The sequence below is a fragment of the Neodiprion pinetum genome, chromosome 7, assembly GCF_021155775.2.
Source record: "Neodiprion pinetum isolate iyNeoPine1 chromosome 7, iyNeoPine1.2, whole genome shotgun sequence".
NCBI lineage: Eukaryota > Metazoa > Arthropoda > Insecta > Hymenoptera > Diprionidae > Neodiprion > Neodiprion pinetum.
In genome coordinates, this window is record NC_060238.1 from 23,931,778 (window position 1) to 23,955,910 (window position 24,133).

The following is a 24,133-nucleotide window of genomic DNA, read 5'->3' on the forward strand; positions in this document are numbered from 1 at the left end:
TTTTGCCTCAATTTAATTTTTCAAAAGTTATTCTCAATTGAAATTTCAAGTTTTTCTTCAATTTTAATTGAGAATAACTTTTGAAAAATTAAATTAAGGCAAAAATATTAAGAGATCTTTTTTGTAGAACATTAAATTTCCTTTAAGAATCTGTCATGATCTTTTTTATACATTCATTGATTCGTTAGTCACGAAATTCCAAATTAAAAAAGTCAAATCGAGAAATTATATCAATTTATCAAGCTTAATTACTCGGAAACGGCTTGTCTGACAAAAATCTATAATCAGACCTTTTTTGTAGGGAATTTAATTTTATAAAGGGATAAGTGAACATAAATTTTTTCACTTCAATATTTCGACAGTTCTGACGTAAAACATTAAATTATTACTAAAAATCAAAAATAGCGATGATAGACCTCTTGAAGTTAATATTAAGGGCTTAAAATTTCATGAAATTTTTTTTTTGCCATACTGCATGATATTCTCAATATATTTTTCAAAAAAAAAAATGGTCAATTTTTTTGGCCCAGTCTAGTGTGTATATATCACGCCTTCGAAAAAAAAAAAAAAAAAAAAAAAAACCATTCACGCAGGTAAGAAATGTATCACGATTATTGTTTAGTAGAATGAGGCTGGATTGTTGAGGAGAATCATTAGGAGCTGCTCCGCAGCTTCTTCGCGGTTCCTTTGGAATTTTACCAGACGCCTTTACAGAATGGTTGTGGTAGAAAAAATTGGAGAAAAGCAAAATTCCAGCTTCTGCGCAACCTTTTCGCCATGCTCTCATCCCCGTTTTCAGTTTTCTCTTCTCTTGCGTTAAGCACACTCCAAACCTGAGCAGTCCGGCCGCCATTATATTCTTCCGCGTCTCTAACTATATCCACTTTCACCTTAGCTTCTATTGTCAACCACAACGCCCCTTCCCTTTCATCCCTTCTATTGCCCTCTTGTGCTTTTCATCCTCGCACGTTTTGGGTACTCGTTATAGGTACATCTATGGCGATCACACGCATACGCCGTGAGATGTTACGATTTTTTACCTTTATTCTATTATTTTCATATCCCAAGAGAAGAGGCTGAAAGTGGAACAGGCTAAAAATCAAAGTGGACCAAGGAAAGAAAAAAAAAAAAGAAAAGAAAAGTAACGTCAGGAGGGAACAAAAATAACGTCCTGCGAGTAATTTTCATCCGGAAAAGAGAAAGAGAGAAAAAAATTATCGTTCGCTCCTCTTGCTGTAATTTTGTGCAATCCAATAAAGTCGAATCGGCATTGCCCGTATCAGTATTCATTAAACTTATTCCGTCTTTCGGTGTTCCTATGAAAAATAGTAAATAATCAAATTGACGCATTGAAAATAACCGAAACACACTGATACCCAAGTTTCTAATCCTTACAACCGCGTACAAACATTACATTACGCAAGCGCGCCTTGGGAATAACATTATTATTAATATTGTTGTTGTTCTTGTTATTATTAGATATTTACAGTATTTTAAGCGGAAGCAACAGTTACTAGTTATTAGGCTTAAGAGGCTCATAGATTCGATTGATCGACGCGGTTTTATTTTACGTTAACACCGCGATCTCACAGAAGATCCATTTTCTCGCCTCGGTATAATCGCATTTTACGCATGCAAGACAAACAAAAAAATAAATAAATAAATAAATAAACCAACAACAAAAAAAAAAAAAAAAAAAAAACGAATCAGACAAGCAATCTTTTCACACTTATCTATACATACAAACAAACCAGACAACAATTAATCGTTATAAATATGAAACATGACAAACCATTGAAAACAAAACTTTTCCCTAATACCCATGTGTGGAAAAATTATTTTCCTCGCCGTTTCTCTCCTTTCGCGAATTGATTTAACCGTCGATTATTACCTAGACAATAAATTCAGCGAGTGAAAAAGATTGCTTTGCTACATCGATTAGACCCGCTGGCACATAAGGATCGAGGACAGTAACGAGGACACTAATAAAATGCTGACGATTACTGGGGATTCCAGCCTTTCTCTCACGGCTCCGGCCCCCGTCGTGTAATCCTCGTCCTCGGGCGACTCCATCGTTGAGCCAGTTTCCCTCAAGGAACCCTGGAAGACGTGATTCAGTCTGTGATCCCGTTCGTTGCTGAGGTCCGAGGCGTCCTCCATTCCACCCCGGTCTCCGTGCTTTTTCGGATGCTTCGGCAACTCCATGTCTGAAATATTTACCACGTCCAAGAGAAACGGCGAACACAACGGACAATCCGAATACTCGCGGATAAAATTTTGAAAAAAATTATATCTAATTATCCCAAGTACGTTTAGCTGCGTCTGAAAAACATCATCGAAGCTACGTAAATCTAAACTTTGTGACGGGGTGGGGATAAAAAATTTAAGTTAAAAAAAAAACACACACACACACACACAGATGCGTTGTGGAAAGAAGAGGGAAAAATTCTTATAACTTTCGGGGGGAAGAAGAGCGAGGCGCGTCATATGGCCGAGCACCCTGTTCATCCGGGACCTCGCAGAACTAGCAGTTTAGCGCTGATAACACTTGGCGGACTTTTATCGATCATGTCTGGCAACATATGGCTCACCCAATTCTCGGCTTTTTGGCGTTTTGTCTGGAGGTTCGGGGGCGGCTACGCTTGATAAACGATAACTAATACCGTGGGATAACGGGTGAGAGTAGAGGAGTCGAGGTGAGGGGTGGTGGGGGTCAGGAGATATTGTTTCGCCTCTTCTCGGACCTCGGGGAAGGTGAGCCACATAGGAAAATACTCGGGAATCCATCTTGCGTCTGATCGATATCCTTGGTATGCCGCCAGATTTTTGATGCCGGGTCAAGGAATTTTTTATTTTTTTTTTTTTTTTTGTCTCAACACCTTCGGAGTCTAATCTTTTCTCCTCGCTCGTTCACCATCGCTCAGCGATTTATATCGCCCACCGTGATCACGTAGCGTGACCAACCGGCTAAACGAAGTATTATATAAGCCGGTGCTGTGCGATTAATCGATTAAACGACGATTTGGGTTCATCGTTTTTACGATTATACGATTAATCGATTAATCCTTTGAATCGTATCGGTAAGTATGCTTGGAGAACTTTGAAAACATGTTTGTTCGCGGTTTTCTATTCTTTTTTTTTTTGCTATTTCTGACAGTACATTAATGGGTTTTTAATCTTCGAAAGTAATTATTGCGATATAATGTAAGTTGTTGTTGTTGGAAACAAATTGATTGAGAAAAAATCGTGAAGATTGAAGGAATAATTCATTTCCGAGAAAGTTACTCTTCTACACGTGTACATGGTTTACATAAATTATGACTTTCCGGACTCGCTGATTACGAATCTGAAAATTCATTATGGCGAATCTAATCAGTGACACCGAAAACCCCAGCATAAATTTTTTTTACCCGAATTGTTGAAATCTGATTTTAGATCCGTAATCAATGAGCCCAAAAACCGTAAAATACTATCTTGTTACGAAAATTGACTCAGCGAAATAACGTGTGATTCAAAGGGATAATCGACGATTTCGGCTAGTCATTATTTTGATTAATCGATTAATCGAGGTTGATCAATTAATCGAGTAATCAATTACGTCGGGAGTGAAAAAATTGCAATGAAAAGCGCTCACTCACCGTAAAGACGAATACTATTTTCTGCATCCCCTATAGAATTTTTTGAGATACATTTGTAACCGCCTAAATCCTGCTTGTTCAGATTTCTTATAACCAAGCTCATCAGCACGCTGTAAACCGACGTCGAACTCTCCGTCATCGTGTATTTGCTGTTACTGATTATCATCTCGCCTGGAACAATCGATAGAGCAAAAAGGGCGTCAGTGTTTATCGATTTCAAAACTCCGAATCTTCGGCTTGCCCGTTTTATCGACGTGAGAATATTTATAATTATTGCGATTAATTTTGCAGCTGAATTGCTTCCAGTTTGAACAAATACGGTAATGCTTGGTTCCGTTAAACGTAGTTCAGACATTCTAGTCGATTTGACGTTATTTTCACAGGTTGAATTTTCATCTTATTTTTACATCATCATGTTCACGTTAACGAGGTCAAAAGATTTCGAGACTTTTAAAACAGCGTCGCTAATAATGCGGTGGAAATTTCAATAGAACGATGAATTTTTGTGACTCGGGATAATTTTCGTGTTAATAACTGACTCCTAGAATTATCTACCCGGTTTTTCATTCTTACCGCTTTCTCTTGTCCAGTAGTTTATCGCCTTCGGTGAGGCTTCCACTTGACACAAGAGGGTGACATCAGTTCCTGGCGGAGCCCCGACCAGTTGATTTGGGACTTGGACCATCGGATGAACTGAAATGCAGAACAAACAAGAATGACTTTCTACGGAGGGAAAAATTCCGGGTTCGACGGTGTGATTGGTGTGATTGGTGGGAGTGCACTGATCGAGCGAAAGAATAACAGCGGAGGTAAAAAAAATATCATCCATACAATTGAAACTTTCAAGGGTTGTGTTTGGAATCGGAATTGCAGAAGGGGAACGTTAATCGACCGGCTTTAATGCCCAATGTGTTTATTTACGTAATCAGTAAACGGGGACGGGAGTGAAAATTAAAAACGACGTACCAACGCTTGGGTTTAATTTTAGAATATCGATCCCGGAAACGAGCAACGCGGAATTAGTTTCTTTCGGGAATTTACGCTCAACAAATTGCGGAGAGAATGTACGCGGAAGCCGAGATTCCGGAAGGCGATTGGTTTAGGAGAATCTACTTTGGTGCTGAATTCCTAGCGAGATACATGAATGGCTGAACATCTGAACAAGATGAATCATTGCTCTGGACCGAAGAGCAGGAGCGGGGCGAGAGAAAAGAGGATGTACAGAAGCCGTGGCTAATAGGCTGGGATTCCGTTGAGTTGATGCGATTGCGGTGTGAAATAAGCTCGGGAGGGCCAAAATTCGGCGACATGGTTTCGCTGTGGTCGAAGGAATAACCGAGGGAGGTCGACCGCCAAACGAAAGGATTCAAGCTGCGGCTTCGAGATAACGCGTGAACTTCGATTCATCCGATGCAAAATGGCCAGCCTAGTCCGAAGAAATCTGGCATTGGCTTCCACGTAGAAGAAATGGTAATAAAATTGGATAAATTGGTGAAAACATAGATAATGTTTTTTAATTTGGTTGCTACTACATCATTCTTTGGCGATTAAAAAAAAAGAAACGGGGGGAAAAAACCGAGTGGGGTAAATAAATAACAAGTAATGCTGATGTCAGCGATGTGAGAGTAACGCAAAACGAAATAAATAAATTTAGACGTAGATTCTCGACTGGTTACTCATATTGCGTTGTTCTGAGTAACTTTTTTAATTTCCTAAGGATACACTGGATGGTGATAGTCTCGTAGAAATTAATTCCGAATCGGATAGATTCTGGCTTACGAATCGCAAGAAAAAAAAAAAACTAAAATAAAAAACAAGGTAGCCTGATTGTATTTTGTTGGTAACATTTTGATGAAATTTGAAAAACACATGAATTGATTTGTTGGAACGTTGTATCGACGTAATTTTGCGAGAGAATTGGATTTCGCAGAAAACGTGCTCCGAAACAAACGGATGAAAAGTTACCACCGAAAAACGAGAAATTTCTCCGCATTTTTTTCGTTATCTTCAGCTGTTGGTCTTTTACGAGATTTTGAACGCCATCTATAAATTCCTCGTTTCGTTCACGGTCGCGTCCCTTTGCGAGTGATGACCGTTTTAAGATTTAGATTCATCGACGTAAGATTTGATGACGAAGAACTTTAGTGTTGAAATTTTGTCGTCAACGCAGCTAACCAATCGTTGCAATAAAATTGCAACATGCACGTCGAAAAACTAGTTTCGATATCACTTGCTAGAACATTATTTGCACACTTAAGATAATTTCACGAGAGACTAAATATGTCAGCGATGATTATTCAATTGGGAATATTGAAAAGTTTTGTCTACTTAATATAGATTGCACAGCAAATATGAACCAGCTGCTATGGCATTATACTTATGCGAACTGAGAACAATGTTACCGATGACTCATATGTTACGTATAACCTTTACGATCCTACACATTGAGACAGTGTGTAATTATGTCATTCTGTCGTTGCAATATACGAGTCGAACGCGAGAAAGCAAAAAAAATTGAATTGTTATTATTGAATTTACTGTTTTGAAGAAGCATACCCACAGAAAATCTACGACATGTTTTGAACTACGAAATAGTGATGTATTTATGCAAGAGTGAGTTAAGAAGCCGGACTACGGAAAAAGAAACTGAATAACATTGAATATTCAGAATCCTTATTAGATGATTTGCAAAAAATTATAACAAATTGAACGCACTTTTATTTTTAGCCATTACTCGAGGTGGTACTGATGTCCCGATATATTTTTAAGATCAAACCAAAATCTGAATTCATTTCTACGCTCACTGAAGTTCTGTAGCGGAGATAGAGATCATTGCTGTTTTAAGGCCTGCTACGATACAGTGATACGACAAAGAATGTTTTCTTGCTTTTACTTGACATTGTTGAGAAGTTTTTGATGTGATCTCACAGTATGAAGAGATAAATATTTAGCTTGACATTGTACACCTGTGTTTGATTACAATGGCATTCGAAATACTGAAACACCACAATACGGAGTCGTCCGGAGCTTTCGGTAAGCCCGGAGAAGTGAAGCTAGTATCAGTCGAAGCAGCGTTTCAAAGACGGTAAAAGCGTGAAGTGTTGATATCAAGAATACAGATTGAAAGCAGCTCCGTAGCTGAAGTATAGATTTTCTCAAAAAGTGTTGGAGAATAATGAAGAATCGACGAATCACTGACAATTACGTCACGCATCCTCTTCAGACCGAATATACAGAGAAAAACGAGGACACCTTGTGCGGTAGTCCGTTCAAAGTCCGGGTTTTCAAAAGACGATGGCTTCAGCTTTTCTTATTTGCTTTGTGCACCATGTGCAGCAGCTACCAATGGTCTCAATTTACGATCATCGGCCACATAATAAGTCGGTAAGATAATTATTGATCACCCGTAACGGTATTCTTATTCTTCGTACAAATATAGATGAGCCACTTAAATTCGAAGCGGAAGCGAAATCAGTACTCAAGACCTTGACTCGTGCTGCTCGTACAGAAAAATTGAATCCTCAGATACTACGACGTCTCAGCGTTGGCGGTAGCATCGACCAGCATCATGTTGATGGTAGCCTACGCAGTTTTCCTTTTCCCTGCCTTGTTTTTAATGGAACGCATCGGCCTGAAGTGGACGGTCATGATAGGAGCCGCATTGACGTGTCTCGGAGCTTGGATTAAGGTCTTTTCGGCAGCCAAAGATCGTTTTCCGTTGCTGCTAACAGGGCAAGCCATGGTCGCGATCAGCCAGGTTTTCATTTCTCCTGTTCCGGGAAAATTGGCTGCATTCTGGTTCGGGAACGACCAACTCGCCTTCGCCACCGCCATCGGCTGCTACGCAGTTCACGTTGGCTTGTCGATCTGCTTCCTGACCGTTCCGATTTTCGTCCGAAACCACTACGACGTCGAGGAAGTCAGATACCGATTGTCCGTCATTTACTGGACAGTCGCGATTGCATGTTCAGTCGTAACGTTGGCCGTACTTTTTCGTGAGTCTTTGCAATTCTCCACCTACGAAGACGACGAATTCGTTCCTTAACCGATCCTCTTTTCCCATAAAGTTTTTCAGGACGAACCTTCCGCGCCACCAAGCGAGTCGCGGGCGCTTCAAAAATCCACGCACGAGCGTTTCGACAAAGGAATTTTAGTGTCCTTCAAAAAGTTACTAACAAAGAACAGGAACTTCATCATTCTTTGGAACACCTATGGTCTGATTCTTAGCATATTTTACTCAATGGCGACAGTTTGGAATCCGTTGTTCTTAACTCACTTCAAGGTAACGCTACTTCCCACTCTGTACGTTTCTGCAGTACCCTCAGCTCTATTAAACCCTCTTTCAGAACTGTGAAGTTGATCTTGGAATAATGAGTGTGTTGATGTGCTTTCTGGGTACCATAGGTTCGTTAATCATCGCATCAATTCTCGACAAAACGAAGAAATTCAGGTTAGTTTACCGTTGCTGTAACGTACAACGACTTGAACGGTCTTAACTACAGCGTTCAACAATTACAGAATGATCGCCATCACCGTGACCAGTTCATCCGTACTTTGCGAAGTAATTTTGGCTGTGGCCTTGAACGTGGAAATCAAATGGATAGTTTATCTGCCCGTTTCGCTTTTCGGGTAAATTTATCACTGTGATTAGACTACAATTCGAACGATTATTTATGTTATACTCACGTTTCTCAGTGTGACTACACGCAACCGTTTCCGTTTCAGCATTACTCTGCTCAGTTTCAGCGCGATTGGATTTGAATTATGCGCCGAAGCGACTTACCCCGAGTCTCAGGCACTATCAACGGGAATTTTGAGCACAGCGGGCCAAATATACGGAGCTTTCGTAACTCCTCTTATCCTCAAGGTGATAGACGTTTACGGCGACACGGCTGGACACGCGGTCATTCTCGCAATTCTCGGCCTAGGAACTCTATTGACAATATCGAATAAAATCGATCTGCGTAGGCAAAGAGCTGAAGAATCTGCCGCCCAATATAATCCGCTGAGTCAAGGAGTATTGCGTAAGATTGACAAGTGATATTGATTTTGTTAGTCTTCATCCACGAATTGAGTTTACCCTCATTAATTATACATAACAACCTGTAATAGACTATAATAGAACCCACAAAGTAATTGATTGACATTTTTGCCGAAAATCAAAAATTTTCGTCAACGACATTTTGGTCATTAAGAATGGAATGTCCTAGAGGTCAGTCATCAAGATAATTTATGCTCACCAAGTTAGTTAATTCGTGATGGTCGTATAGTGTTGGAACAATTTTGGTTTACCCGATCTGCAAGCGAAGTGTCGCCGAATACAATACAGTAACATTCTCGAGTTCCGCGTCTGTTTTTCAGTCGATACCAATTCAAAAGTGAATAATATAAATAAGAATTCTTCGTATTATTTTCTAACCGAAGCTTATTTCACAGTTTATTGCAATTAATTTCTTAGATCCCATCCCCCTCCTTTATAGGACTTTCAATATTGATTCTGGATTAAGGATATCATCTGTTTCTGCTCTATTTGGCTCTGTATTATTTTCAAAAGTTAAAATTGTTTTGTTTACTTCACATAACTTGCATTACAAATATGAAACTCACACAATGTCATTACATGTAAGCTGTCAATTTTGTGTTAAACAAGGTTGCCGATAACTTTATCGTTAACGGCCTCAGTTGTTTTACAAACTACGCTCTTAAGCTAAAAATTAACATTATCGCCTGGGAACTGTGAAGATAATTCGGTTTCACTATCTGACCGTGAAGTTAGGCCGGCGGTAGGATCAGCTGCTCGCTGTAAGGTAATACTTAGGATCAACTAGCTGGTCATTGCGCAAAACAATAGAAAAGAACAGCTGAGGTCGCTAACGAACCCACAACTTAGCTGCCGTTGATGTTTAGTGGAAGTAAGTGAATTTTACTTTTTCACTAAAATAAAAGTATTTGACTTGTTATTGCGTAATTTAGACGTCAATAGTCAGATATATCATCTTATGCCATAAACTTCGCATACTTAATCAATTTTCTCTGTGAGCTCCGATGCTTTGTATAAGATGTACGTTACTGAATTTTTTTTTTTTTTTTTTCTTCTACTTGAACTCGATGGCTTTGTACAAAATTTGTGCGATTTTTAACCTACAAAATGGCTCAAAGATAGAACTTAGCCGTCTGCGAGGTGCATTGTTGCTTTTGGGTTACTGCATTCGAACGAGTTATACGATTCCTTCCTCAACTTACTGTTACTACAAAAGTGGAAATTTCATATTTCAAAAACTGTAAAAACAGGAAATCTGAAAAATATAACAAGTAGGGAATTCATTTCATCCTGAGTAATGTGACGAATACTTGGCAAAGAAATGTGAATTGAGGGTCGGACATTGTTCGAATTAGTATCGACTTCATCGCACACTGTAGAGACTAATCCAAGATCTGAGTTTCTTTCCACGCTTGCTAAGGTTCTCAGTGGAAATAGAGATTATTGTACCTTCTGCTTTTGTATATTTTTGCTTGCTTTGTCTTGACACTATTAAGCAGTCATGGATGTGACCGCATAGTATAAAAAGATAAATATATAGCTTGAAGTTATACACCTGTGTTAGTTTAAAAAAAACATTGAAGTACAGGAACACCACAATACGGAGTCGTCCGAAGCCTTCACTGAGTCCGGACTCGTGTAGCTGGTATCAATCAAAGCAAAGTGTGGTTATCGAGAATCCGGATTAAAAGCCGCTCCGCAGCTGAAGTACAAATTTTCTTAAAAAGTGTTGAAGAAAAATGAAGAATCGACGAATCACTGACAATTACGTCTCGCATCCTCTTAAGACCGAATGTACAGAGGAAAATGACGACACGTTGAACGGCAGTCCGTTAAAAGTCCGGGTTTTCAAAAGACGATGGCTTCAGCTATTCTTATTTGCTTTGTGCAGCATGTGCAGCAGCTATCAATATCCTCAATTCACCATCGTCAGCCACATAATAAGTCGGTAAGACAATTATTGATCACCCGTAACGGTATTCTTGTTCTTGGTGCAAATATAGATGAGCCACTAAAATTCGAAACGGAAGCGAAATTAGTACTCAAGACCTTGACTCGTGCTGCTCGTACAGAAAAATTGAATCCTCAGGTACTACGACGTCTCAGCGTTGGCGGTAGCATCGACCTGCATCATGTTGATGGTAGCCTACGCAGTTTTCCTTTTCCCTGCCTTGTTTTTAATGGAACGGATCGGCCTGAAGTGGACGGTCGTAATAGGAGCCGCATTGACGTGTCTCGGAGCTTGGATTAAGGTCTTTTCGTCAGCCAAAGATCGTTTTCCGCTGCTGCTCACAGGGCAAGCCATGGTCGCGATCAGCCAGGTTTTCATTTCTCCTGTTCCGGGAAAATTGGCTGCATTCTGGTTCGGGAATGACCAACTCGCCCTCGCCACCGCCATCGGCTGCTACGCAGTTCACGTTGGCTTGTCGATCTGCTTCCTGACCGTTCCGATTTTCGTCCGAAACCACGACGACGTCGAGGAAATCGGGCACGAATTGTCCGTCATTTACTGGACAGTCGCGATTGCATGTTCAGTCGTAACGTTGGCCGTACTTTTTCGTGAGTCTTTGCAATTCTCCGCTTACGAAGACGACGAATTCGTTCCTTAACCGATCCTCTTTTCCCATAAAGTTTTTCAGGGCGAACCTTCCGCGCCACCAAGCGAGTCGCGGGCGCTTCAAAAATCCACGCACGAGCGTTTCGACAAAGGAGTTTTAGTGTCCTTCAAAAAATTACTAACAAAGAACAGGAACTTCATCATTCTTTGGAACGCCTATGGTCTGATTGTTAGCATATTTAACTCGACGGGGGCAGTTTTGAATCCGTTGTTCTTAACTCACTTCAAGGTAACGCTACTTCCGACTCTGCACGTTCCTGCAGTGCCCTCAGTTATATTTAACCGTCTTTCAGAACTGCGAAGTTGATGTAGGAATAATGAGTCTTTTGCTGAGCTTTGTGGGTACCATAGGTTCGTTAATCATCGCATCAATTCTCGACAAAACGAAGAAATTCAGGTTAGTTGACCGTGGCTGTGACGCGTAACGACTTGAACGGTTGTAACTACAGCGTTCAACAATTACAGAATGATCGCCATCACCGTGAGCAGTTCGTCCTTATTTTGCGAAATACTTTTCGCTACGACCTTGAATATGGAAATTAAATGGACGGTTTTTCTGTCAGCTTCGCTTTTCGGGTAAATATATCACTGCGATTAGACCACAATTTGAACGATTATTTATGTTATACTCACGTTTCTCAGTGTGACTACACGCAACCGTTTCCGTTTCAGCATTACTCTGCTCAGTTTCAACGCGATTGGATTTGAATTATGCGCCGAAGCGACTTACCCCGAGTCTCAGGCACTATCGACAGGAATTTTGAGCACAGCGAGCCAAATATACGGAGCTTTCGTAACTCCTCTTATCCTCAAGGTGATAGACGTTTACGGCGACACGGCTGGACACGCGGTCATTCTCGCAATTCTCGGCCTAGGAACTCTGTTGACAATATCGAATAAAATCGATCTGCGTAGGCAAAGAGCTGAAGAATCTGCCATGCGTTATAATGCGCTGAGCCAAGGAGTATCAGACGAAATAGTCAAATGATTTTGATTCTAATAGCCTGCGTCCACGATTTCAGTTTACTCTCATTATTATATCGCTTCGAAAGAACGCTAGAATAGATTTATTCAGACGCTTTATCGACGCAATTATGCGCGAGTAAACGATTACGCAAAGTATCAAGACGCTACGAGCAGCGGGTCGCAGTTGACTGCCGAAAATGGATGATTTTTCTTCGTGTTTCCTGCGACGTTTTGAACGTCATTTCCAAATTCTTTGATTCGTTTCTTGCCCTATTCCGTCGAGAGTGACGACCCATTTCAAAATTTGAATTTACTGACGTACAATTTGAGAAAGAATCATAGCGTTGAAATTTTGTCGTCAGCTCAACCAACCGATCGTTGAGATGCGATTCTACGGTGCGCGTCAAGAAGCCATTTGGCATGTCACTTGTTTAAACATTATTTACGCTGACATGGCAGGATAATTCCGTGGCAGAATGAATATGCCAGTGATGATTATTCAATTGGCTAACGTTGTGAAGTTTTGTTTACTTTATATAACTCGCGTAAGAAATATAAAACAGTGCAGATGTCACTGTATGTAAGGCGTCAATTGTGGCTTAAACCATCTTACCGATAACTTTATAGATCAGACAAAATATTCCCAATTCTACACCTTAAGACAGTATGAAATTGCGTTATTCTATAAATGCAATACAGGTAAAGGCCAGAACTCCGTATCAAATCGAATAACGTCCGGCTCTCTCACCTCCATCTATTTCTTTGCTGATTTTCTATTAAATTTCTTAGGACAAAGTTGATTAGAGGTTTTTTCTTTAAATCTCCGTCGGGTCATAAAAGGTCAACACCAAAAGTTGTTATTATTGAAATGTACTTTTTTGGAAAAGGAAATACATGTTTCAGTTACAAAATCATCCCTTACAATTTTTAAATTATTTTCCCCAGTCATATGCCATTGTTCATTTCATTGAAAACACATCCACAGGTTCTCAACATAAAACCGAACGCTTAGTGGCGATTGAGATTATTGCTATTTTTTTTTTTTTTTTGCTTACTTGACCTTTTGCTTGCTCCAACTTGACGTTATGATAAAGTTTTCGTAGTGATCTCGTGGAATGGAGAAATAAATATTTAGCTTGATGTTGTACACCTGTGTAAAATTAGAAAACATTGAAAATACTGGAAACCCACAATACGGAGTCGTCCGGAGCTTTCGCTCAGCGTCGACAAGTCAAGCTCTTATCAGTCTAAGCAGCATTTTGAAGGCAGTAGGCCCCAAGTGTCGATAATGAGAATACGGATTGAAATCAGTTCCGTAGCCGAAGTATCGATTTTCTTAAAAAGTGTTGAAGGATAATGAAAAATCCACAAATGACTCACATTTACGTCGCACCTTCTCTCAAGCCGGAATTTACAGAGGAAAACGAGGAAAACGAGGAAAACGGGAACACCTCGAGTGGCAGTCCGTTAAAAGTTCAGGTTTTCAAAAGACGGTGGGTTCAGTTATTCTTATATGTTTTATGGGGCATATGCAGCAGCTATCAATATCCTCAGTTCGTGATCATCGGCCATATAATAAGTCGGTAAGATAATTATTGAACACCCGTAACGGTATTCTTGTTCGGGGTACAAATATACACGAGCCTTTAGAATTTGAAACGGAAGCGAAATCAGTACTCAAGCCTTCACTCGTGTTGCTCATATAGATAAATTGAGTCCTCAGGTACTACGATGTCTCGACGTTGGCGGTAGCATCGACCAGCATCGTACTGATGGTAGCCTACGCAGTTTTCCTCTTTCCTGCCTTGTTTTTAATGGAACGGATCGGCCTGAAGTGGACGGTCGTGATAGGAGCCACATTGACGTGTCTCGGAGCCTGGATTAAGGTTTTCTCGAGAGCCCCGGATCGTTTTCCATTGCTGCTCACAGGGCAAGCCATGGTCGCGATCAGCCAGGTTTTCATTTCTCCTGTTCCGGGAAAACTGGCTGCATTTTGGTTCGGGAATGACCAACTCGCCCTCGCCACCGCCATCGGCTGCTACGCAGCACACGTTGGCTTGTCGATCTGCTTCCTGACCGTTCCGATTTTTGTCCGAAACCACGACGACGTCGAGGAAATCGGGTACCGATTGTCCGTCATTTACTGGACAGTCGCGATTGCATGTTCAGTCGTAACGTTGGCCGTACTTTTTCGTGAGTCTTTGCAATTCTCCGCTTACGAAGACGACGAATTCGTTCCTTAACCGATCCTCTTTTCCCGTAAAGTTTTTCAGGACGAACCTCCCGCGCCACCAAGCGAGTCGCGGGCGCTCCAAAAATCCACGCACGAGCGTTTCGACACAGGAGTTTTAGTGTCCTTCAAAAAGTTACTGACAAAGAACAGGAGCTTTATCATTCTTTGGAACGCCTATGGTCTGATTGTTGCCGTATTTAACTCGACGGGGACAGTTTTGAATCCGTTGTTCTTAACTCACTTTAAGGTAACGCTACTTCCGACTCTGCACGTTCCTGCAGTGCCCTCAGTTATATTTAACCGTCTTTCAGAACTGCGAAGTTGATGTAGGAATAATGAGTCTTTTGCTGTGCTTTGTGGGTACCATAGGTTCGTTAATCATCGCATCAATTCTCGACAAAACGAAGAAATTCAGGTTAGTTGACCGTGGCTGTGACGCGTAACGACTTGAACGGTTGTAACTACAGCGTTCAACAATTACAGAGTCATCGCCATCACCGTGAGCAGTTCGTCTTTATTTTGCGAAATACTTTTCGCTACGACCTTGAATATGGAAATTAAATGGACGGTTTTTCTGTCAGCTTCGCTTTTCGGGTAAATATATCACTGCGATTAGACTACAATTTGAACGATTATTTATGTTATACTCACGTTTCTCAGTGTGACTACACGCAACCGTTTCCGTTTCAGCATTACTCTGATCAGTTTCAGCGCGATTGGATTTGAATTATGCGCCGAAGCGACTTACCCCGAGTCTCAGGCACTATCGACGGGAATTTTGAGCACAGCGGGCCAAATATACGGAGCTTTCGTAACTCCTCTTATCCTCAAGGTGATACACGTTTACGGCGACACGGCTGGACACGCGGTCATTCTAGCAATTCTCGGCCTAGGAACTCTGTTGACAATATCGAATAAAATCGATCTGCGTAGGCAAAGAGCTGAAGAATCTGCCATGCGTTACAATGCGCTGAGCCAAGGAGTATCAGACGAAATAGTCAAATGATTTTGATTCTAATAGCCTGCGTCCACGATTTCAGTTTACTTTCATTATCATACATAACAACCGACAAAAGTGAACGATTAAAAATTCTTGCCAAAAGTCGAATATTTTCGGCATCCGCAAATAAACCATTAGGAATTGAACGTTGCAGAGATCAGGAATCAAGATAATTCTTACTCACCAAGTTAGTTGATTTGTCGTGCTCAAAGAACGTTGGAAGAATTTTGGTACTCCTAATCCGCACGTGAAGTATCACCGAATAAAATGGAGTAACTTTCTCGCGTCTCACTTGTGTTTTTTATTTGATACTAATTTTAAGATGAATTACACGAATAAGAATTTTCATCATCATCTTCTATCCGAAGTTTTTGTCACAGTTTATCGCAATTTATTCCTCACATCCCTTCCCTCCCCTTTGTACGACTCATACACTATTAATCCCGGATTGAGGAGACCATCTGTTCCTTTATCCCGGCGGATCTGCATATATGACTCCGTATTATTTTCAAAAGTTCAGATGGTTCTACGTTGATTATGATCGCATTCGGTGGTTTCCCTAACCCAAGTATATTTAGCGATAAGCAAAAAAGAACTCGTGAATTTTGGCTAACGATGAATAACTGTGTTGGCTGAACAAAACCACCCAAATAGTAACACGCATAGCGATTGCTGATCTGCACGGAATTACGGGGAGTTTTGCAAAACTGCCTGCCACTATTGCCACGTGGAAAGTAAGAATGCAAAATGAAACCTTCCGTACTGTACTCTCTACAACGCAATGAATCAATCGAACGAAGTTAGTCTTCCGATGAGAGATTGCTGATTAAACTCTGTAAACACACTCACGAACGACACGTAGGCTAACCGCGATCCGTTTGGCTGCTCTCTCAAAATCTGATCGAGAACTGAACAGAGCGGAAGGAGCGCTCCCTTATATACACGAAGCAGACGATCGGGAACAGAATTCAAACGGATGCTGAGAAATACGCGGCTTAGAGGGTAAGAGCGAGATGGAGCGTTCGGTATAACAGAGAGAGATCTAGGAAGTAGGAAACCGAATCGGAAAATATGAAGAAATAAACGTATATACGCGGTACAGAGAAACGTTCCGACATTTTTAAACAATAATAGCTTAGTGAAAGCTGGAAATATGCTGTCTAATGATCTGTCGTTAATTGATTTTGATATTGTACCAGAAATTTAAGATAGGCTGTCAAAAATGTTGTTTGTTCCTACATAAGTGGTTGTAATAAGATTACTTCATTGGATAAACTTTACTCTTTATTTATATGCTTGTTATCTATATTAATAAACCTATAAAAGACATGAAAATTTATTCGTATTGTCTGCCTATTTTCCGAAGAGTTGGTCCGACGATGTTCTGAATGTTTTTTTGAATTTCTAAGGGCCCGTTTAATCTATAGGACAGGCTGTGAGGATCGATCCTGAGAACGTGAAGATTCTGACGCCAAAATCGCTAAAAAAAAGGCACCCAAAAAGCCCCTTTGAATTTTTTCTGACAAAAATTTAAAGATTTTTGAAAAAGCTAAAATAAATTTGTTCAGACGTCATGTCGGTGCAATTCTACGTAGGAAAACGATTGCGCATAGTTTCAAAATGCTAAGACCCGCGAGTCAGAAGTGACTGTCAAAAAACGATAATTCTTCTTCGCATTTCCTGAACAACTGATCCTGCACGGATTTGAATGCCTTTTTTGCTTTTCTCAGAGTTCAATTAGTCTAAAAAGAATGAAAATCGGCAAATCTTTTTTGTTTTTCTTCATTAGTTTGTCCTGAAACGTGTCAAATACCTTTTCTATATATTCCTTGGAATCAATCCAGCCTCAAAAAGACGTTCAAACTTATTCCGAGACAAAAAGTTTCTGGTTCTAGAAAAACCCAAATTAGGCATGCTAACTCGCCCAAATTTTTTTGGCCTATTCCTGGTGGGTTTCAAAAAATGCCACAATTATCTTATCAAAAGAAAGCGAATCAGCACTGTCCCAGATAAGATCTCTACGATCAATTGTTCAAACCTCACAGCCGACAAATCTCCCAATCGTCGATTCCCCTGATTGACTCCAATGCAAAATCAAATTTGTCTGACGCGGACGATAAGATAGAAAATGAATGTCACACATTTCGTTTCAAGACAGAGTCGCAAACGCGGCCTAACGCTAAAAGGCGAAGGGTGGTTTTCTAAGAGTAAGTCGGTTCAGGAAACTCGTCAAGTCTCCGACCCAACCTCACTTCGCATCGAGGTATATCGTCTCAAGTGTAATTTTATTATCTCGCGTTTCAACAGTTTTCTCCGTTTCGCTCTCTACCGGGTCTCCCCCTCCTCCGTCCGTACCGTTATTTAAGCAGTATTTCAGTTTAATTTTTTCCTTTTCCTCCTCTTTTCGCCCGACGCAACTTCTCTCGAGGTTCAACCCCCCTATCCTATCCTCCCCGTGCCTGCCCGCAATATTCCCTTCCTTTTCTCCACCTTATTTTCTCGATCGTCCTTCTCCATCGCTCTGCCGCACGCCCGCAAGCTTAGTTACACCCTCAAAGCTTCTGTGCACCTCATCCCCTTTCTACTTTTTCTCTTCACCTTCTCTCACAACGACCGCAAAATTATGCAAAGGAAGGAAGGAAGGAAGCCTTCTCTGTGTAGGTAGAGATATACGTACATGGTATACTATATTTATCCGACTATCTTTTTCCCCTATCCCGATATATCGCCTCGGAATTGCCGGATTTCTTCGATCCCGGTTTTCCAGTCCAGCCAAAGGGGCATCAAAAGATCGTAGAGGATTCGAAATTGATAAATTGATAAATCGCGGGTGTAACGGAGCTTGAAGCAAGTCACTTTGAGTCGCTCTTCCAGCCGAACGAGTGGCCGTTTCCACTTCATCCTGACGATAACAAAATGAGCTTCCCAATTTCCGCCTTCGACTTTTCATCGGGAACTTCACGATTATACCGGGATCGGAATAGCAGAGTACAAAGTACAGAGCGGTAGATAAGAGAAGGACGTGAAGACAAATGAAGGAAGAAACAGCAGTGAGAACAGAGAATTTTATGCGGGAACCGAGCATCCCCGACTCTTCTTTTTCTCCTCCTCATTCTCTCCCCTAGTCAAATATCCGCTCGGTGTATACGCGGTGTTACGACTTGCAGTTGTCCCCAAAGGGTGCATGCAGGCTACGTTGAGGCAACGAGTCGAGTGCCGCTCGTATCCACCCCTCTTTTTCGCCTCACCCACCACTACTTCTACTACTGAAGTTTCATGAAAATTTAATATACAGAAAAGAGAAGTTTTTCGTTTCCTACCCCTGCTAACTACCCCGCCGGAGGACCTCGGTATTCTATCCTTTCTTTCTCTCTTTCTTTCTTTCTGTCCGTCCGTTCTTTCGTCGTTTTCGTACCCACCTCCACTGTCTCCTATTTTCAATTTCAATTTCACGTTCGTTTCGCTATTTTCTCTTTTTCACCTTACTGTGGGAACAAAAACCGTAGCAGAGACGCATAATTTTCAGCAAACCTGACTCTTTCTCTCTCCCTCTGTCCCGTTCCATATTTTTTACTATCTACTTCTTTCTCATTCCAATTCATGTTTTATTTAATAAAAATCCAACTACGATTCGATCGCGACGATTTTTTTCACTCTTGAGTATACGCGGCGAATAGAGTAAAAAACAAAAAGGGAGAAATTCAGGTAGTGAATTTGGGTAATATACATATATTAACTGTATTACTACGTAAAATAGAATTTCAAATCAGGTTTTACGAAAAGGGAGGGGAACAAAGTGCCCAATAGCTTCCCACACCTTCCTTCTTTCTTCCGTTTTAGGATCTGTATAGCGCACTAATTTTGCTCCCCGCTATCGCGATGTGTTTTCTTTGCTTTTTCTACAGTCGTTGTTATTTCACTACTCCTTCCTTCTTTTCTCTCAAAACGTTTTACCACCCGCGTCTGTTAATGTCAGTGCGAAATTTTGTTGATTTTAAGATATTAACAAGAGACTAAAATAACCGCCGCCAAGCGTGGATTAATTAAAATTAAAAAAAATAAAAATAAACTGCAAAGCTCCACGTTTCAACGGTAAACTCAAATTATAATAAATTAACGACAGACGCGCTGCTGTTCTGTTCTCGGTGAATTTTCACTACCAGGAATAAAGTCTTCGGTGCGGCACAGAAGGATTCAAAATTTTAATAACTGCAGTCACGTGGCTTAAAGTGGATTGTATAAAAATAACGAAAGAAATGAAGACAGAAGACAGAATGCAACGATTTGTTTTCAAAAAAATACCGTTCACGTTCTTTCACTCCTAATCACAATAATTATTGCAAAAATAAATGCAAGGAGTAAAAAAGACACGGTGCAATTAAAGTCTGGGATATTTGAAATAGTACATCGTGCGACAAGGAGGTAAACTCGGTCTTTTCTGTCCGAGCGTAAGTTTGCAATATGAGGCGCAGGTGAAGTCGAAGACAAATATTGCAAATACGCGAGGCAAAAAGACCGTTGCCCCCTTGTTGCAAGCGATTCTTTGTACAACAAGAGTATGTTGCGCGTTTTTTCACCAAGCACGAAATTGAAGTTGAGGTCGCGTAATGTCAGATCAAACTCATTCTACCGTCATAGAAACTGTTACTTTGCGAATGAAAAAAACGCATGGAAAAACGCTTAAAACATGCTCGCGATGTATAAAGGTTATTTATACGTATCGGTAGTTTACCTACAATGAACGTGCAGCATGATGCGTTTGCTGACGGATGGCGGAACGCCGTTGGCCGCTATGCAGAGATAAGCCCCCATTTCACTCCGAGTCACCTTGGTCAGGGTGAGAACTTCGCCTTCGGCCGATTGCACTGAAACAGCAGTAAAAAATGGTAGGTGAAAAAGCAGGGGAAGAAAAAAAAGTCACCTGTTCCACCTTCGAAAGATTCTTGGCTCATTGTCAATCTTTCGCCCTGATTGTAAGTTTCGAAAGTGGAACGCGGTTCTCCGAGCCTCGTGACAAGTCTCATTTCCACTTTCATATATCCTCGGAAAGATTCTCACTCCGCGTTTTCCCCGAAGCACCATTCCTCGTTATAATCTCGGCCTCGTCCTCCCGCTTCCAGGTGATCTTGGGCTTCGGGTATCCCCGCGCCTTGCATATCAGCTTGGCCGATCCACCCTCGGGCACCATCAAGTCTCCGCTTGTCTCCTCGTAGACGATGTCCGGCGGGATGACGACCTCGAGGTAGGCGCTCTGATGGAACGGAAGCCGGAGGAACAGAAAAAAAGATAAAAAACGGAAAATCAGATGACCTTCGAGGTGAGAAAAGGGAGCAGAGAAGCGAGAAACTCGGGAAGACAAAGATACTTGCCTGACTCTTCATCGGGTTCGTGTTGACCTGACACATGTAGACGCCCCTGTCCTCTCTTCGAGCACCTCGGATGTTCAGGGTCCAGGTGTTGTAGTCGTTGTGGGTTACCGAGAGCCGCTCGTTGTTCGTTATCACGTGTTCGTGAATGGCCAGGATCGCCTTGGTGTCGGCCTTTATCCACGCCACCTGACCTCACACACCCTTTACTTAGTAAACCAAGTATCTCGGAGGAGGGGAGGGGGTTTATTTTACTCGTAGTAGAGCAAGACGTGCACACCTCGTTCTATCCGCGTAAGAAACAACTGACGCATGGTCTCGGAATGAATAAAGAACCACCCGTTATCCAATTTCTACTTTAACCCTAATCAAACCGCGAGTTTGACGAAGTTACGAGGTCAAGTTTTATCGTTCCCCGATCCCCACGACGCGACGGAATATCGTCGTCACTTCTCTGCGTTTTCTTTTTCTATTTTTTTACGTTTCTTATTTTTCACTTCCACCGAGGGTTGGTTCGCCCCGCGTGTGGTTACGGATATGGTATCTTATTGGCATCGAATTGAACCTTTGCCATGTCGAATATTTGACCTTTTGTCAGGACCGAGAGGAGGGTATCTATCAACTAACAAAGAGGCCGCGGTGTGCGCCAGGCTATATGGTCGGCTCTTATCGATATCTCGAAAGCGGCGAGAGCGCATAGAATACGATCACAACGACGAAGCTGCTGCCGTTTTACCTCCACCGCTGATCGCCGAAAGGGAGAAGAGAGCCGAATGGCTTTGGATCCTATCCCCCGCTTCGGGAGATCGTGTGTGTTTGGTACTGACGGCCCCGCGAGTGCTTCCACTTATAATACATTACGGGATCCCGTAACCCCTTCTCCATTTCCATCCCCTGCTTAGCCAGCTATCCCTCGCGACCCGAACCCAACCCGCGTCCCTGAATAAGAGGGGTTCGCCTGACGAAGAATCGAATGAATGAAAAGCCCCATTTTTTTCTTCTTCTTTTTTTTCTTTTTATACACGCAATTAAGAATAGCGGCACTTTTTGTACCGAGAGGAAATTCATTTTTTCTAGTAAACGGAGAATTCTAGTCAAACAGGTATCGTTACTATGACTGTTTGTATGATAGAAATAAAAGAAAATGTAGTACACGTAATTGTATTTAGTTTAATTGTAAGTACAGTGGTTAATGATAAAGAATAGCAACGTATACCGGATTTTTCTAGTCACAGCTAAAAAACAGGTTTCGTTTTTGTATCGGGAACTAAATTTTTCGATTATCGTAAAAAATGAACATAGTTATGAGGACTGTACGATAACTATGACTAGAAAATTTCTCTCGATGTACTTTCGTTTACTATGAAAAACCGCTAATAAACGATAATTCAAAATTTTCCGTTACAAAGTTAAATTGCAAGGAATTACAATTTAATGACTCTCTTAAACAATGAAAAAGAAAAAAAAAATCGTTTCTTTTCTCTCGCAGAACAATCCCTGAATTTATGAATCTCCCGCGAAATTTTTTTACGACAAAGAAAAATTTGCGAGTATACACGACTCGTTCTTCGGTACTTGACGGATCGATTTTTCTTTTCTCTTTATCCTTCGACGGCTTAAAAATTTGAAAAATGTATTTCCGCAACCGAGATCCGAAGTTGTAGTTCCGCAGGGCTGGAGGAAGGGGTCGGGGTTCTTCGGAGATACAACGTTCCAGACACCCTTACGCATATCTCTCTAGCTGCTTCATTCGCGACCTCTTTCATATGCAAACCATCTCGGTCGCGCCATTGTGGTGCATTGTGGGATCTCTGTGTTGAAAATCGCGATACTGGATCACCGCGCCGGGCGCAACGCTCTAAGTATTTTCCTGCATCGTATCGCGGGGCGTTTCATACACCTACCTTTAGTCTATTTTGCATAAGAGAAGCGCAAATTTTTTAAACCCACCTCTCAGGTTAACTCCGAGTCTAGAATTATCTGCCGGATCGATTGATAAATAACTACCTACTGCGAAAATTTTAGTATCTAATTGAAATTCCGTGATACGCGAGGTACTTTACCCGCGATTATATTCCCTAATCTTCCGTCGTCCATTCACACAACCAGGGTTTAACATCTTCTCTGCTATATAATATGCATATTCAGAAGTAGACGCGATTAACTGACAATGGCGTATAAATTATATATAGTATATAGTATATATATGTCTGTGTGTGTGTACGTTTGAATGCCAACGAATTAGCAAGGTTTATACAAGGTATGCGTTTGAATGAATATAACATCCGCAACCAAGGAACAATATTGAATTCGTGATTTTCCAGTCCCGGAGTTAAAAAAATATTCTTCTCCCTTTATTTCTGTTTGTTACGCCAATCAAACGATAGCAGCGCGTGTTTCCTGTCTGAGTTTATTTCACGGTATTTTTAATTACTCGTTTCCGGCTCGCGTGTACGACGATAACAATTACCGGAAACTGGCTAGCTGCACGTTTTTTTTCATAGACAAGTGACTCGTAGCGATTAAGAGCAGCGGAGAAACGTGGCAAAGTTTTCTTTCTATTTTCTATTTCCCATCACCGTCGGTAAAGTCAGGATAACGTAAATAATACGAGAAGAGATTTGCAAATACCGTTACAATTTTTTACTCTTACTCTCGTGTCGTTAAATTTTTCATCGTTGCAATAAAGGTTTTATTATTATTTCATACCGTGTGTGTGTGTGTAAAAGCCGCGTGTATAGATTCTAGTTCGAGATTATATTTTCCTGCATTACGTACATGTGTACAGTTATGCACGTACGTACGTAATGCAGGAAGTTGCAGATGGTGGTAAGTATATACTTACGTACAAACATGCTCATGCAATCTTTATAATTTCATTAATCATTTATGTATGTATATACATATTCATGCTTGATTGGCATGCCTCGACGGGGTTTCAAGACTCAATTTATCGATTACTGCAGTCTCAGTTTCCGTTTTTACTAATTTCTCTTCCCCTACCATTTTTCCCTCGATTCTCCGCTCGAGCGATCCAAACGCTGGAGCTTCGATTATCGCACTTGTTCCTCTAGTACCACAATATATACGATATGTGTATATATGTATGTACGAGTATGTCCCCATTTATCGTACAACTTACAGTCGCATTCAAAGTACTGCATGCCCTAATTCGTTTAATCTTTAATTTCATACAAGCCAATTAATGCAATCGCATTCGATCGACGATCCGAATTTCTTACTTCTTTGTACCAACACGTACTCTGCAACTA

General features: G+C 41.1%; 2 protein-coding genes across 5 annotated transcripts in view; one reads left to right on the plus strand and one right to left on the minus strand.

Annotated features, from left to right (window-relative positions):
* Nucleotides 1–563: 563 nt before the first annotated feature.
* Nucleotides 564–24,133, minus strand: part of LOC124223162 (lachesin) — a 179,943-nt gene continuing 156,373 nt past the window's right edge. Inside the window, exons 6-11 of the mRNA XM_046634907.2 lie at nt 20,865–21,050; nt 20,554–20,746; nt 20,232–20,360; nt 4,212–4,331; nt 3,639–3,809; nt 564–2,207 (exon numbers count right to left, since the gene is read on the minus strand). Of these exons, the coding sequence (XP_046490863.1) occupies nt 1,939–2,207; nt 3,639–3,809; nt 4,212–4,331; nt 20,232–20,360; nt 20,554–20,746; nt 20,865–21,050 (1,068 nt within the window). The 3' untranslated portion in view covers nt 564–1,938. The remainder of the gene's footprint in view (nt 2,208–3,638; nt 3,810–4,211; nt 4,332–20,231; nt 20,361–20,553; nt 20,747–20,864; nt 21,051–24,133) is intronic.
* LOC124223159 (choline/ethanolamine transporter FLVCR2-like) lies at nt 6,556–16,700 on the plus strand. Of its 4 annotated transcripts, XM_046634898.2 has the most exons (7): nt 6,567–7,022; nt 7,164–7,633; nt 7,706–7,920; nt 7,985–8,088; nt 8,157–8,267; nt 8,364–9,550; nt 10,683–10,909. In XM_046634898.2, exons 1-6 carry the CDS (start codon nt 6,814–6,816, stop codon nt 8,677–8,679), a joined length of 1,425 nt encoding a protein of 474 aa, XP_046490854.1. In that variant the 5' UTR covers nt 6,567–6,813; the 3' UTR covers nt 8,680–9,550; nt 10,683–10,909. The 4 variants fall into 4 exon arrangements, with proteins under 4 accessions (XP_046490857.1, XP_046490854.1, XP_068993655.1 ...); XM_046634901.2 differs by lacking the exons at nt 8,364–9,550; nt 10,683–10,909 and adding an exon at nt 15,186–16,700 and having other exon boundaries at nt 6,556–7,022; XM_069137554.1 differs by lacking the exons at nt 6,567–7,022; nt 7,164–7,633; nt 7,706–7,920; nt 7,985–8,088; nt 8,157–8,267 and adding exons at nt 11,311–11,525; nt 11,590–11,693; nt 11,762–11,872; nt 11,969–13,176 and having other exon boundaries at nt 8,682–9,550; nt 10,683–11,238.

Bases quoted from the DNA above. Each gene is read 5' to 3' on its own strand.
- LOC124223159 (XM_046634901.2), top strand. From the start codon at position 6,814: ATGAAGAATCGACGAATCACTGACAATTACGTCACGCATCCTCTTCAG. The intron at 7,634-7,705 runs GTGAGTCTTTGC...TTTCCCATAAAG, and splicing joins AACGTTGGCCGTACTTTTTC to TTTTTCAGGACGAACCTTCC. The intron at 8,089-8,156 runs GTTAGTTTACCG...CAACAATTACAG, and splicing joins GACAAAACGAAGAAATTCAG to AATGATCGCCATCACCGTGA.